At 29.5% G+C, this 17,055-nt stretch overlaps 1 protein-coding gene across 1 annotated transcript; it reads left to right on the top strand.

Annotated features, from left to right (window-relative positions):
- The first annotated feature begins 870 nt into the window (after nucleotides 1-870).
- On the top strand, nucleotides 871-7,437 carry LOC112286953 (protein VASCULAR ASSOCIATED DEATH 1, chloroplastic). The gene is made up of 18 exons (XM_024529433.3): nucleotides 871-1,165; nucleotides 1,981-2,034; nucleotides 2,193-2,243; nucleotides 2,514-2,579; nucleotides 2,755-2,850; nucleotides 3,157-3,282; nucleotides 3,432-3,541; nucleotides 3,720-3,907; nucleotides 4,337-4,377; nucleotides 4,543-4,630; nucleotides 4,843-4,929; nucleotides 5,074-5,128; nucleotides 5,309-5,375; nucleotides 5,676-5,775; nucleotides 5,993-6,054; nucleotides 6,165-6,243; nucleotides 6,399-6,712; nucleotides 6,945-7,437. The coding sequence occupies exons 1-18, from the start codon at nucleotides 1,112-1,114 to the stop codon at nucleotides 7,257-7,259; spliced, it is 1,953 nt and encodes a 650-aa protein (XP_024385201.1). The 5' UTR covers nucleotides 871-1,111; the 3' UTR covers nucleotides 7,260-7,437.
- Nucleotides 7,438-17,055: the final 9,618 nt, after the last annotated feature.

Here is a 17,055-nt window from a genome sequence, read left to right as displayed (position 1 = left end):
TATAGATATTAAATTTTCTTGAATATAAAGTTATGCACTATTTTCAAAAATAAAATTATATATATATATATATATATATATTCCTATCTTTATCCAAATAAATTCTATATTTTATTTATATAAAATTATTATCTTGCAAGATTAATTTTTAAAATAATATTTAATAGTATCAAAAGACAAATTTATAAGTAAAATAAATTAAAATACATATGTATATATACTTATAAATAATATTTCATTCAAAAATTATAATGATAAATTTTATTATTATTATATATATATTTTTAATAAACATAACTACATATATATGTTTTATTATGTTTTATAAAATTTTAATTTTAATTTTAATCAAATTAGGGAGTTGTTAAAGCCACACCTCATATTACCATCTCATACTCAATTCCATCCATCTTTATCTATGTCCTCGTTTCCAATCCCCATCTCTCATTCCGAACCCTTGTGCCTTGTTCCCTATAAATGTCTCTTGTTCCCTATCCTCCAAAATTAATCATCACATGGTTTGGGAGGTGCGGCTTTAACAAATCCCTTATATTATTATCTTTTATTTTTATATATATATATTTATTAGTTATCATTATAACTTATAATATATCATAAAATTTAAAATTTTAATCAATCCAATATTTATAATCCCTTGGTTTCTAATATTAACCACAAAAAAATTGTCAAAGATTTGAATATATTAGATAGAACTATGATTTGAAGGTGAAGCTGCTAGCTGTGGAGAACATTACGAAGAACTCTTGAACGTGGATGGGAACACGGGAGCGGGAGCGAAAACTCTAGAACGTGATCAGGGACGTGGGAACCGCGGCGGGGCTCGGCCAGAGAGATTGGGCCCCAGTCGTGGAGTGCGCGAAAGGGGATTATAAGAGAGAGTGTGTTGGTAGAACGAAGAGTGGGTTTTGGCACGACAAGGTCGCATCGCCGAGTGACGACGACGACGACGACGACGACGACAACATCGAAGACGACGCAGGCCCATCTTTCCTCTTATTTATCTTGTATCTTGGCGCACGCCGAATCTTGTGCAAAGTGGGCTTTCACATCATCCCCAAACCTTGAATACCCAATTACGGGTCTGCATGCCATGGCCACCACCAAGGACGGCGCTCAGCTGTTGGAAGATGAGGTTGCTTTGCAGGCAGGTCATTCTGTTATTTCACTTTCCGATGCCCTCATCGGTGCTCGCGGATGCTTCGATTTTGAAGCGATTCGCGTCACTTTGCGAGAATTTTGCATTCTGAGTGATTTCGGTACTTGGGTCACTGAGATGTTGTCGTTTGCTGACGACGCCCCGGAAGAATCGTGCCTGTGATCTTGGTTGTCAGTCGGGGAGGGAGCATAATTAAGTGATCGGTTGGGTGGTAGAAGCTGTTAGCTTGATGTTTGAGGTTTTGGTGCATTTAGATGGCGAATTGTGACGATGATTATTGGTCTATGAGGGTTTAATCAGGTTTACAATAAGCGAATTACATATTGTATCTGGGAACCCGTTCCAATTCCTGTTGCAATTGTAGAGTATTACTATTCGACGTGGAGGGAAGCCGATTTCACGTCTGGTTTCATGGACTTTCGATTCCATTCGGCTTGAGTGTTGGAATTTCGAAAACAGTCTCCTTTTCCCATGGCTTTGTGCAGCGATTTCTATCCTGTACGTCGTGGTCGGGATTACATTCAGGATGGGTCCTTGCGTGTTGCGTATTTAGTCTTGCGTGAGTTCAGGACAAGGTTTAGGGTTTTCGGATCGGGAAATTTCCAGCTTCATGTCGGTTGACTGGATTTCGATGACGGGAGGAGAGATGTCTTTAGAACTCCTAACCAAAGGTTGAGGCCTTTTAATTCCCGTGTTTCCCATGTTTATCTGTAGTTCTCCCTTCTAGTTTTCATTTGCGTGTCTTTTTGACGGTGGGGTGCAAGTTTCTAGTTGTTTTCTTAATTAAATTGCGTGGTTAACAGAAAACCCTGAAGAGCGAGGAGTATCGGAAATTGTTTTATTTACCTGCCGAAGAGGTTCGTTAATCCAAGTCTCACCTTCTGTTTTTGCACACAGGGTTTTAATTGGGAAATTAAAATTCAAATAAAATGCTTGCATCTGCATGTTTGCAGCTGTGCTACACAATGACGAGAACGAAGGATAAATGACACATTTGCTTAATCATGTTTTACAGTTGTTGATTGCGGACTTCAATTGTGCGCTTCAGAAGAAAATACTACTACAGGTTTGTACTTTCTGAGCGTCTAACAGTTCAACCGTCATGATCTTCATAGAGTCACAACGGGCACCACGGCATACCCTATAGTTTTGTTCTGCTTACAAGAAACTCGGGCAGGAGTTCAAGATATCAAGATTTTAATTTTTTATTGTGACATAGCCTGGGTGAATTTCTGGACGTGGGGATTTTGTCATTTTCTTGTTGCCTGGGCATTATTGTTTTGAAGGTTCATAGTTCATAGTTCTTATGCAAATTGATGGGGTTGTTCATGAACAGGGTCATATGTACCTCTTTGAACATTACGTGTGCTTTTACTCTAACATTCTTGGTTATGAAAAGAAGGTATGTAGCTTATCTGAACTCACCTTGTTGCTGATGATACCATTCAGTGGTTCACTTGACTTTTTATCGAGTTAATACTTTCTATTGTTTCCTGACAGCTTTATTGGAAGAATTCGGATGCTCTATAACTCTTGTCCGGTTCTCTTTGAAAATAACTCAAACTTCCATGTGACAGAAAGTAATTCCGCTCAAAGATGTAACTTGTGTGCGAAAGGCTAGGACAGTCAGCGTCTTCCCTAATGCGATTGAGATAGTCTCATGGGGTAAAAAGGTACTATTGTGCAACTGATTGGTTAAGCTGGACACGGGGCTACGTCATTTTTGTGTCAGATTTTTACTTGCTTCATGCCCTTCATGCTCTTTCAACTGATTCACATACCCATGGTGCCTTTTTTTGTAGTGTTTATGCATGGTTGTGTATACATGTTCCTTAAGTCGTTTCTATTGATATCACGATCTCTACATTGCACGCCTTACGATGTCAAGAGTCCTCTGCTGTAGATCCTTTGCGGCGATACTGAAATTCCAAGTGCTGTATGTTGGAAGAGTGTAATCGTTTTGTTTTTGCCTTTTGCAGCACTTTTTTGCATCCTTTCTCTCTCGTGATGAAGCTTTCCGCTTGATCATTGATGGCTGGGTCCAGCATAGCAGCTATGCGAAGCTGTTTCTCGATTCGCAAGGGTCTCTGGCTACACTTGCAACGGTAACGTGGTCGGACTATTATACGTTTGATTGTACAAAGACCAGCCTACTAGACAATGCATGTTGCCAAGTTAATTTCGGTCGATAAAAAGATGTCGGCATTGCTTCTGTTGAAATGCAGAAATTTTATGGATTTTTTTTTGGGAGCAGAGTCCACAAGTGAGGACGTCTGGAGCAGAAAGGGGAGCTGCTTCTCAAAATGCCTTGCAAAGTCCTTTGTTGATTACGAGGATTGATGTAGGAGGAAACTACGAGAGCAGGTGCATTACTTGTGTCCTTGTGCATTTCTAGATGCCTTGACATATTCCATTTGATGCAATAATGTCAAACCAAGCTGGCATCAATCTATAGTTTCTCTTAAACCTTACGCTTTCGTTTTCTCTTCTGTGTTTACTTTAGCAACAGATTCTCTGAATGCTAATTTGAGGGTGTGTTCAGGGTGAATGAGATGGCTGCAAACATAGCTGCATCTGCGGAGATAATAGATCATGGTCCTTCAAACGCAATGAATGAGCAGGACGAGGGGCATCATTTGCTTGAAGATGAGGGGACCACCAGCAGTTCTGGCAGTGTTGGCCTGCAGCAATCTCCGGTCTGGGAAGTGGACGATAGCGAAGCTCCACCATGTATAAAATCTGACATTCTTTATCTTTTATGGCTTTGTCACCTTACATCATTTGATAAGCTATCAATTGCCAACTTTAGAATTATTAGCTCTACTGCAGTTGATTTAATTCTTGCTCTATGTCTTGAATGAATTAATTTCGAGCAAGTAGTCAAGTTCTTTTGTTGTATTGAGGGGGTTTTGTTGCTCCCCATTCCTAGATGGTCCTCCTTAATCTTAGCATTATTAACTTCATAAGTGTTGTTGGAAATTGTGGAAGCGTTTGGAGTCTTTTGACTTTCATGAATGTATCTACGCAGGGTTGATGTGGTTGAGCTTATGTCACTACTATCTTGCAGTAAAATGTGTCTTAAAGACTAATGCAAATACATTGCTCACTTCCCGCTTTTACATACATTTAATTGCCTTATCCAACGTTGGAGAAATGCAGTGAAAGATAGTTACAAAACTGTCGTGGAATCTGAATTTCCGGTATGTTAGCTTCTTACTTCTCGCATATCCCCCTTTCATTTTTCTGAAACCTTTGTTGTTTTCGTGAGGAATGCATTGTCTCTTTGAGTCGATTGGAGTCGGATAGTTTACTGATACTTGTTAAGCTTTGGTATTTGTATTCATATTTCTTTCTTTCATGCTCAGGTGGATGTAGAGGAATTCTTTCAACTATTCTTCTCAGATGAAGGCATAGGATTTGCAAAGGACTTCCATACCAAATGTGGTGATGATGGTGTGTCCTCTCCCTTGGTTTTAAGTTGTGCAAATACATTACCTCTGGCAGGGGCGACAGAATGGACTTGGCAGAATGCGAAAAGTGGTCACTTGAAATTATCGTTGAATTTACCTATTTTAAATTTATCTTGCTTTGGCATTAGAATCGGCTTTTGCAAACCAGTATTACGATTTCGGTTCAACAGTAACTCTGATTTTTTATGTTTCCAGATTTTCGGTGTACGCAGTGGGCCAAGCATAGACATTTTGGACATGCACGGGACATCTCGTTCCGACATCCGATCAATTTTTATTTTGGTACGTCGTGCTTCAAAAACTTAAGTACATAGATGGGTTAATTGCTATATCTACATTTTGCTTGATCTAATTTGTAAGTCTCAGTCATCTGCTGGGAAGTTTCCAGAACTGATCACAGAAAGTTGCTCTTTGGTGGGCTTGCAGGGCCAAAATCTACTTATTGTCACGAAGCACAGCGCTTTCGAGTATATCGAAATAAGTATTGTGCACCCTCTTTATTCCCCTCTGTTCTTTATGGCTTGTTCAAATTGTCCTTTATTGCCAATGGCCGTCATATTTGATGTCTGTTGTGAGCAGGCCCGACGTAGGCCTTTTTTAAAGTTCCGAAAGTATGGAGCTTCTCTCATGCTCTATCCTGTGTTGGTTGTGTGTGTGGCAGTCACCTGGTTCTAGAGACTTCACAACAGATGACTGACATACCCTATGGTGACTATTTTAAAGTAGAGGTATATCTTAAGAGCGTTTTGGGTACGATAATGATGTTGGAGTTGCGAACAATCTCAAATTCAAGTTTGAAGAAGCCTAAAAAAGCCTAAAGGGACTAAAGAGAATAATCAATTCTTGGCACTCGAACAGCGAAGTGGTTGAGATGTTTATTTTAATGTTTTATCACAGTGCATTTAAGGGCGACATGAGAAGGGAGTTGGTTATCGAGATGAAATATGATCCAGAACAAGTTGCAGTCATTCATCTGAGCGTGGGTGATGATTGAAGCTTAAACATGGTTAGCTTTCTTGTAAGTGCAGGTGAGGTGGGATGTGGAGCGGTTTATTGACAATGGACAATTCCATAGTTTAGTTCGAGTGTCACTCGACGTCACTTTCTCTAAAAAGACAATGTGGAAAAGTAAGTGCTGTCCAATTTCACTTATTCCTGCCTAACGCTTGCGTAACTCTCATGTAGGTACGAATCATTGGGTCTTACGCTGGATTAAGCTTAAAAATATTTGTGGTTTTATTTTTTTTATTTTAAAAATCTTTTGTATGTCAATTGGACGTGGAAGATTGTGTAATTGATGTCTTATAGCCCATTTGAGACTGGTAGTTGTTATGCTTGATGCCAGGCAAAATAGAGCAAGGAACTTACGATGAAAGTAAGGAGGCATACACCACGTGGATTCAACTGGTATGCAATGATCTCCCTCGTTGATCCTCAAACGAACTTTGCCACTCAATGCACAAGCTTAATTGATTTCAAACTGTCCTGATGTATGATTTGCGAACAATATCTGTCAGGCGCGAGACGTTGTAGGGGGTATGAAGTCTTCAACTTCCAAGCATCTTCAAGGTATTGATTCCACAGATTCCATCACAGGTATTTGCTTTCCATAGTGCCTCAGAAGTAGCTGTTGGAGTTACTTCTTGATCCTTTAGCAAGGGCTTGGTCATCAAGCTTCTTATACCATTTCCTGAAATGGTACAAACAAATAATTGGTTTCTTGTTTCGTTCACATTGTTTGCATGCCACAGGGCATGAGGTGCCTGCCGCGGAATGCTCCCGGAGCGACGAACCCTTGGAGCGTGCTAATGGACCCTCGGAAACATACCAGGAACTACATGATGCTGATAGTCTACACACCTGTTCTGCCAACCGCATCTCGGATAGTCAGGAGGAGCTGGATTGGCGGAGTCAGCTCAAGTGGACAATGAAAGCATCTTCTGCTATACAGAATGCCCTTGAAATATCTCAAAGGGGGTGGCAGATGTTGGCTGCCTCAGATCGGAGAAAACATATCAAACTGGTTTTGTTCATCTTAGCCGCGGTGCTTATTTTTTCTATGCAGGTGCTGTCCCTGAGATTAAATTATTAGGGCTTAAAATATGAGATTGGTCCAATATCCAATTGTTGTTTTTCAAAGCTCTTTGCTAGGCAGCTCGCACTGCTTCTTCTTACTGTTTTCGAATTTGATGCCACTTCCTGGTGATCAACGGCACATAGCGACATAAATTTTCATTTGAGTTGGCTCGGTTATTGGAAATAGTAGTCTGATCCAGTTTTTTGCGTGGTTTTGACAGATTGGAATGATTGTCACACTCATTTGGCCTCCAAGCATTAAACCTGCGCCGATTGCACACCATGTCAGCGACGGTATCAACCCGGGGAGTTGTTGGGGGCGATCTGAAATGGATGAAACGCTTGGGTGGATGGAAAGAAGGGTGCGTTACATTAAGGAAGAGATCGCCATGACGGAACTGCGGCTGCAAGATTTGCATCAACATCTTTCTGTATTAAAAAACCATGCAGATCAATTTCAAAATCATCTCTCTCAAGCTAGTTTGGTATGCAGAACTGAACCTCATTCAAACAGTTTGTATTCACGCGCAGAATAAGTTATACTAGACTTGTATCCTGGTTGGATTGCGCAAGATGAGTGTGAGCATTTCACATGTATAGAGCTGTAGCAATGAAGAGTTTTTTGAGTCAACTTCCCCCTCGCAACTCCAAATGATCAATTGGAGTTTGTGGGATTTAACAAACCCAATATCAAGAGCATGTGATTTCTAGCAAGCAACGCCCAATAATCCATTTAATGACTTGGCTTGTACTTTATAAACATAAGTACTTATCTCACACAAAAAGCTACTCCAATATCAGATTACAGTGAGCAGTCTGTTTTATGCAAATTGATTTAAGGTTGAAATTCAAGTTCATGAAATTAGTTGTCTAATTTTTCTAGGATTGTTAAAATTTTAATTTTGATGGTTGTAACATGTCGATGAAAAGATCTTCAAAGTCCATACTTGATGTATTGTCCAAGATCAGCAAATAAGATCAATTTCTTCTGAATTTTTTAATTAGTTGTTTATTTATAGATGACTGATGGAAATATTTGTTATAATAAATTCTGATGTGAGATTGTCAAAGAATGCTAATTTTTAATGATATTTGAAGTAACTTTGTGAGCAATGTCATGTAAAAGTACCAGTATTGTTCTTAAATGTGGTGTATAAAATGCTGATCAAGCTCTAGAATTCAAAGGCTTCAAATATTGATCGTACATATTTGTTTAGAAAAAATTTAATTTCTATATATAACTAATTGTCAAAAGAAAGCATTAATATATTTAATAAAAAATTCAATAACATGACACAATGAATGTAATTTTTGGTGTTCATATATACAAAAAAAATTATATTGCTATATTATACAATGTTATTGCTAAATTATATTGTAACATTTTTTGGTATGTGATTGGTTACCATTTGATCGCAAGCACAATTGACAGATTATTTTAAAACTATATGTTCCAAACCATCAAATTAAAATAAATAAATCAATAAATCAAAGAAAGAATAAAAAATTACAATTTTTTTATCATTTTAAACAAAGATATTATATATATATATATATATATATATTAGAAAGAAATATGATAATCAAAATTACAAATTATCTATATTTTTATAAAATTTCAAAAATAAAAATAAAAACAAAATATCATTAATATGTGTAAAAATATAACTTCTATTTTAAATTAGGATGATAAAAATGATAATAATAATAATGATAATCATAGCACTCTTTTTGTTAAAGAATAAAAGAAGAAAAATTCTAAAAAAAATAATCACAAATAAAAATGTGATATATAAATTATTTGTGTAGAGTAGAGAAATGCAATGTATAAGAAAAAAAACACAAATTCTTGGTAGAAAAAGTAACAATTATAAGAATAAGAAAACACGTGAGCTATATTGCAAATAGTTCTTACACATTGAACATTATTGAATTAACTTTTTTCACCAACTTGGTTTAGCCAATTTTTTTGCAAGGTTCAAAGACAAAGAAATAGATTGCTATACAAAAAATCAAGAATAAGCTCAATTTAAACTATGAATTTGAAGTTGGCAATTTGTGTTTTAAATTCAAAACCTATTGCTCATATCAATTGGTGTTAACTATAGCTTAGGAATTTTGTCTTCTTGCATTGAGTACCATTTTTCAGCAATTAGTGTTTAAATTGCAAATAAAGTTTGGCAAATACTAATTTTGCCAAACACTTTTTGTGTTTCAAAATACCAATTGGATCTATCATAATTGACTTTCCAAAATAAGATGTGCTCACTCTTTGATGGACCTAACATATATTAACTCCAATTAGTAACTTATCTCTAATATGACATGAATAAGATGACCTCTCTCTCTCTCAATTTGGCAATCTTGTTTTCTTAAGAATTACTGCAACTGTTATCTTCTGTAAGGATGCCAACCAACTAAACATAGACCATAATATAAACTTCCCTAGACAATAACGAAAACTTAAGTAAATACAAAGACTTTTTGTTAAAGAAAAGATATTTTTTATTCAACAATTTTCCAACCTTTCTTGATTGGCAACATCTTACCTACTAGAATGTCATTTATTAAAAAAATCCTCATTGTATAGGATTTTTAGTTACGATAACTAATTATTCCTTCACAACCTATTTGGTGATAATGAATTTCCTAACAATCCACTAGTAAGCTAATTGAAAACTAATCATCTAATTTGGGTATTAAAACTGAAAATTTGAAAGTGTTTTTTAAACAATTGGCAAAGCTATAGGATATGAAGGAATAATTAGTTATTGATATTAGTATTATATTTTTACAAAGAATAAAATTTAACAAGCTTATCATAATCTACTTCCAAAATATATATATATAATAAAATTAATAAAAAAACTTTAAAATAATACAGTATTAATATTAAGAAATTATCAAATATAATTTGAAATATTAAAAAATAAATAAATCACATTATATTCAATATTTTTTTTTTACAATTTTAAAAAAATATACCTCAAATAATTTATTATTTATGATGTGTGTGTGTGTATATATATATACATGTTCTATAGTATTAAAAATACTTAAAATAATATGTACATAAAATTTTTAAATTTTTTTTTAAATGTTTGTATATAATACAACCTATTATTGATCTTACATAAAAATTCTTTTTTTTACGTATAGCATGATTGATATATTTGTTTTAAACATCAATAGAATTTTAAATACTTAAAATAAAATAAAAATATTTACATATTTAGACTTTGTATTACAAAATGAGTTTTGGCTACTTAATAAATAAAATGCTTAATGCAATGATATTTTTAAAATTAAAAATCATTTCACTCTTCTTGTTATTTAATTAGTGCTTTCATTTTTTTATATTACTTCAATTTAGGGTGAAGGTTTGAAAAACATGGAGAAATTTAGAGGTAAGGATTTTTACCATTGGAAGGTCAAAATAGAGCTCTTATTGGTTTATTTATATCCATAGAGCATAATTATTAAAATTCATGATGTTCCATCAAAAAAATATGATTTTAGAATAAAGAAAAAATATAATTTTCCTAAAAAGAAAACTTTTGGCATTATTGCCATATATGGCTCCTTATTAATGTTTATTTGACTTTTATGAAACCATTGTAATATCAAATATCTTTATGAAAGATAGTGGCATATATCTAGCTATTAAAATTGGTTTCATTAAAATTAAAATAATTTTACAAGAAAAAATAAATAAGATTAGATTTAAAGATAATTTATATGTGTCCAAGACAAAGGCAAAGCTTATTCTAATAAATAAACTTGTGATAGGAGGTTTTATGGTTTAATTCAATATGAATGGATGTTTTGTCAAAATCTTGAGTAAAGGCATGGTTACTATAAGCTTTAAGATAGAGAGATTTATTCTAACTTAATTAAAAGATGATGAATAAAGTGAAAGTAGTTACATTTACAAAATCAACATAAAACTAAGACAAATTTAATATATAGCAATGTCTTTTTAGCTAATTAAATGAGAAGAGCGTGAAGGAGATTGAATCTATTGTAAGTGGCTTGGATCTTGAAAAAATGTGCCAAAGTACAATGAATCTAGTATTTGAAATACATATATAAGAAAAATAAAAAAAAGTCCATATTTTCTACCAAACTATTAAAAATTAAAGTAATTATTAACATTTACTACCAAAATATTAAAAATTATGTATTTTGATGTTTGTGGTGCTATGAAATCTATATTCATAGTAGGAAGAATATATTTCCTTACTTTCAATAGTAATTAATCAAAAAAGATTTGAATCTATGTTCTAAAAGTTAATTGTGAATCTAAATTCAAGGTTTTGTATATAAAAATTTAAGATGAATACATATCTAAAACTTTTAATTTTTATTTTAAGAATAAAGAGATTTTTAGATGTAGATCAATTCTATATATTCTACAACATAATCGTATTGGTAAAAGAGTAAATTGTATCATTATAGAAATGATAAGAATTATGCTTCAAACTTGATATCTTAATTGTGAGATTTAGATCAAAAAAATTACAAATGTTGTTTATACAAGGAATAGGTGTATAATAAGTGATTTTGCATTAACAATAATATGACAAGCTTAAAGTGGGAGATAATATTGTATTTCATATATGAAGACTTTTGGATACATTACATATGTGAGATATCAAATTGTATAAGATTAAAATTTGAAGAAAATGATACAAAGTGTGTCTTGTAGAGTTATTGTGAAAATTCCGCAAGATATAGGCTAATGTATTTGCATAGCAAGAAGATCATTAAAAGTTGTGATTTTGAATTTTTAGAATATAAGATTGTATGTAAGTACTTCAAGATATGTCTAAGTAAGAATAAATATAAAATTTTGAACAAACCTTAAAAAAAAATTAGAAAGTAAAAAATATATAAAATATGAAATACATATATATATATATATATATATATATATATATACATATATAAGATACAACTACATTAGACGAAGAACCTAAAAATTCTAAGAATAATGCTTCATTTATCTAAAAGACTAGCAAGAAAGAATTAAAAATCAAAAAAGATGTAGCATCTAGAGTTCAACTTTCAAATAATAGGAGATATGAAAAAGAAGAGACTTCTTGGAGATAATATGGCCTAAGAAGACTAATCTATCAATAAAAAAAAATTATAAGAAAAAAATTAAAAAATAAAATAAAATAAATGGTAGATGAATCACATATTTTTTCAAGTAAGTAAAGAATGTATAATTTTTTATTTTATTTTATTAATTTTTTGTCTTTGTATGATGCTTTAAATTCTTAAATTACAATCAAGTAGAAAAAGGCCACATAAAAAGAGTATCAAACTTTTATAGACAATGGTATATTGAAATTGACATTTCTTTTAGCAAATCAATTTAATGTTAGATGTATGTAGATGTTTAGGACTAAGGGAGATGCAATAGATGTGATATTAAGACACAATGCAATATTAATTGTCAAATTATATTTACAAAGTCAAGAGCATTAATTTCAATGAAACATATGCATATATTATCAAATTCACTACTATTAGAACTATTGTTGTATTTAGAGTAACAATAGACTTTGAAATATATTGATGTAAAAACAACCTTTTAGAATAAAAAAATTAAAAGTAGACATTTATATAGACTTGCTCTAAGGATTTGTACAAGTATATAAGGAGCACCTTAATTTCAAGTTGAAAGAATCTTTGTATGAGTTGAAACAATCACCAAGAGTATCGTATCAATGCATTTGCATATTTTTTTGTCAATGAAGACTTCTTGAGACATAGGATTTAATATTTCTTATTAGTAATGCAATCTAAAGAATTCATAGCAATTGTAATCTTCTATATTGATGATTTAATCATTTTGGTCTTCAAGATATAGAAGATAATTAAGATGAAGGTTATTTTAATAAAAAAGTAAAAGATGTGTGATTTGGTAATAGTTTCATTATTACATTGGAGTTCGATTTGTGAAAGATTATATTAATTGCACCATAACAATAATTTAAAGCAAGTACACTAAAGAGGTACTAAAATAATATAATTTGGAAAAGTATAATCAATATAAATCTCTTGAGCCAAACTTGAAGTTGATAAAGTACACAAATGAAGAATTTAGACAAATTGAAGGTGAGATGTGATATATTCTATATAATTTAGTAGTATGGTTACTAATATATGCAATAGTAGTCAAAAGAATAGATCTTGTATTTGTTGTGAGTGTTATGATTCAAAATAAGTTTAAGACTAAAAATTTACATTGAAAAAGAATTAAGAAGTTCATTAAGTATTTACAAGACACAACAGACCTTAAATTATGTATAATTAGTAAGAAAATTGATTTATGAGATTATTGTAATGTTGTTTGAGCTAGAAAAAAATGATAGAAGCTCTATAAAAGAATATGAATTCTTTATTGAAATAGGAATTATTTCATAAATTTGCAAAAAATAATCATCAATTATAAGATTAATTATAGAAATTGAATATATAGTGAGAATCTATTGTGTAATAGAAGTATTTTGGATAAAAGAGCTATCATAAGTTATTGAATTTTTGTGCAATTGGAATCAACTTCAATAATGTCAGACAATCAAAAATATCTTTTATTTAAGAATCAAGCATATTGATGTCTAATATTGTTTTATAAGAAAAAAGATTTCATATAGACTTATAATTATAAAGTGTTGTACTATAAGTAAAATATTTTTTGATGTGCTAATAAAAACATTAATAAAGAATAGATACCACATATTTATTGAAAGATTTTGACTAATAGCAAAATAAAGGATTGAGGATCAATAAATCTTTGTTGAATTACCACTAAGAATTTAGCCTTATTTAGATAGAATTAATCAAAAAATAATAAAGGCTTAAAATAAGTTATTAAGGTGGCAACTATGTTAAGAAAAAACAAAGATTTGATTAAACAAAGTAATTTAGGATGAGGATGATTGTGAATAAAGTTCATTTTTATCAAATATAATTTCCATCTTAAAAGTAAAGAGTATTGAAAATCAGAATTTTCTTACTCTATGCTTTTTTTGTGTACAACCTCATTAATGCTAAGTATCAATATTTCTTATATCTTGTTTCTTTAATATTTATTGTAGAGAAAACATGTCAATTTTTTAAACAAAAATTTTAGCCTATTTCAATTGTTTTTTCTATTTGAATCTTATACTAAATCGTATTATTATTTAATTATTTTAATTTCAGTATAAATTATTTATAAATTATTTATATATATATATATATTCCATTATTTAAAAATTCTTAAAATATTCAAGATTAAGAACAATATTTATGTTAAAAATATTTAATAAATTACAAATAATTCTTAAATGTAAATTTTCTTAATTTAAAACTAAAAAAAATATAAAATAAATATCTATTTTTTATTAAAATAATTTATATATTTTTATTTTTTATTATTATGAAATTTTATTTTATTAATAAATATAAAATATTTAATTATAAAAAAGTAAATTTTGATTTTGATAAAAATATCCTTTATTTCATTAATTTAAAAAAATTTATTTCTAAAGTATTTCTTTAAATCACTAATTTTTATACATTTTTGGGTAGGAACCCTTAAAATTAAGTTATATATTTTTCAAATAAATAACATAATTTAAAATCTAATATAAAGTAATTTATTTATAATTCAAATAAAATTTAATGTAGATACTTTAAAATATTAAAATATATTAAATATATATATATATATATATATTAATTATTTATATACTCATAACTATCTGTTTAAAAGAAAGAAAAAAAAAAAAAAAAAAAAAAAAAAAAAAAAAACTATTTCAAGTTCATAATTAAATTTGTAGCAAGTGTGTATTTTAGTTATACTTATTTATAATTCTAAATCAAATTTTATTAAATAAATTTAGAAAATAGGTATTTTGATTGGTGTTTTTTAACTTAAATTTAAATGAATTTATATGCATTCTTGTGATTCTTTTTGAAAATACATTCATAAATAAAATTAATTAAATTATATCTAAATTATTAAAGAACAAATAAGCTAGAAGCATAAATTCTACCAAAATAAAATGATGCAAATATAAGAGAGTATATAGAATAAGATGTCTCTCACTTTTGCAACTTATTACTTATAGGTATAGGATACAACCTAATAAGCCTTACAATTGGTTCCTGTAAGATCCTACATTAGTAAATCTATGATCTTGTAATTAGTGTATATAAGATGTCTTTTATCTACCAATAGTTCTATTTGGTTTGACCTATCAATATGAAAAGCCAATAACTCTACTTGCTACAATAAGGCCGTCTTTTGTCCTTATTCCACACTTTAAATCTACCTTCCAAATCAAGATGTTCTTTTGTCCATACTCCAAAATTCAACACTCTTATCTACCATACAATCTAATCCACTATATCATCTACTACATTTTATCTTTATGTAGTTTTTAACCACTCATAACTATTTACAAAAAAGGTTATTCATTCTCCTACATTTACTTATCATTCATATTTACTTCATTATAAATATATAAAAATTAAGATAAACATCTTATTGATAAGTTAATTAATTAATCAAAATCAAATACTTAACAAATCAAGGTAGAAAATTTACTACGATTTTTTTAATAAATTTGTATTAACAGTCTTAATAGAAAAAAAAATAAAAAATAAAAACAAAACAAAACAAAACATCATACTATAAGTTTATCTTATCTTAAAACTCTTATCTAAGAGAATAATTTTAAGGAACTTAATGAATTTACTTTTAAGATACATATATTTAACTTAAACTGATATAATAAAGTGTGTTCATTATTTATTATGATTATTATTGTGAATAATATAATATATATATATATATATATATACATACAAATATGCATTATTCTTTGGAAAATTATAGAGAATAAATAACCAGATATTGATAAAAATTGTAAAGAAATATTGTAACTTAAGTTTTATTCTATTTTACTATGATTTAAAGTACTGATTAGAATAATTTTAATTCATGATTGTTTGTTTGATTGTTTTTTTTTCTTTTTTAAAATATGACTTTTTCATATATTTTTTTCTTTCTACTATTGGTCTTAACAAAGTTAGATTACTCATAGATCATATTTTTAAAATTTATTGATTTTTTTTTATCTTTTTCTTCAACAAAGTATTTATATATTATAATGACACATTTGAAATTATATTATAGGATTGTTTATACCATGCTCCAATTTACAATAGTCTTTTCTCTTACACTAAGCATGTGTTTGTTTTCTAATTGCTATATTATCCATTGTTTGATAGCAGACATCATTGAAATTTAACTTGTGCATTGATTAAATAGATGTTTATCATATTGTAATCATCAAACTGTAAAACTTATCTTGTAATGCTACAACTCTTTCCTTTGCAATATCCTTACAATAATTGCCTTTTGAATAAAGACAACAAAATTGTCTTATTAATGTTCTTAACATGATTTGTTCTAAGTACACAAAATCTTTTCTAGTCTTGCCTTACTAACAATAGCTTGTATTGTCCTATACTTGTAAAAAAAAATTAGTCTCTTCTTTTTGTACATGTACTTCTATATTGCTACATTTTTATTTTAAGTCTTGCTTAATCTAAAATTAAATAAGAGTTAATTTTATGTCACGTCGGATTTGGCTTTTCAATTTAAACTTGAGTTTGACTCAAAATTATATTAAAATTACGAATTGGAATTAAAATCTTACTAAAATAAATTATTTATGTGGTTTTAATTTCATTTTATATTATAATTAGAGTTTGATATAATATTATTTTTTAAAATTAAAATTTTGAATAAAAGTATGTTAGAATTTAAAGTTTAGTCTTTAAAAATTAGACTTGAAATAGAGTAGAATTCTGAATTTAAATATGAATTACCTTGAAAAAATTGAGTTGGATCAAGTCATCAATTTTTTTTAATAAAGATAATTTATGAGATTAATATCAATATTTGAAGTTAGAAATATTATTTTTTTATTTTATATGATAAATATTATAATATATTTATTTAGTCAGATGTAATTTTTTATATACATTATATTAGCTTACCATTATATATAAATATATATTTTTTATTTATTTATTTATTTATTTATTTAAAAATAAATAATTATTGCATAAAGATAAATGTCAAAATCACTTTGCAACAATATCTATTACAATGGCACCTATTTTATTGTATTAATAATCATTTTGTGTGAATTGAGATTTTGGTTGTAAGATTTTTAAAATTAAAATAATAACTTATATTTTTAATTTTTAATTTTTTTAAGATTTAAATTTTATAATTTAAAATTTAGAACTTAAAATTTGAGT

The sequence above is a fragment of the Physcomitrium patens genome, chromosome 9 (assembly GCF_059467195.1).
Source record: "Physcomitrium patens ecotype Gransden chromosome 9, ASM5946719v1, whole genome shotgun sequence".
Classification (NCBI taxonomy): domain Eukaryota; kingdom Viridiplantae; phylum Streptophyta; class Bryopsida; order Funariales; family Funariaceae; genus Physcomitrium; species Physcomitrium patens.
The sequence above is the reverse complement of the archived record's forward strand: the minus strand, read 5'-3'. Positions and strand labels throughout refer to the sequence as shown.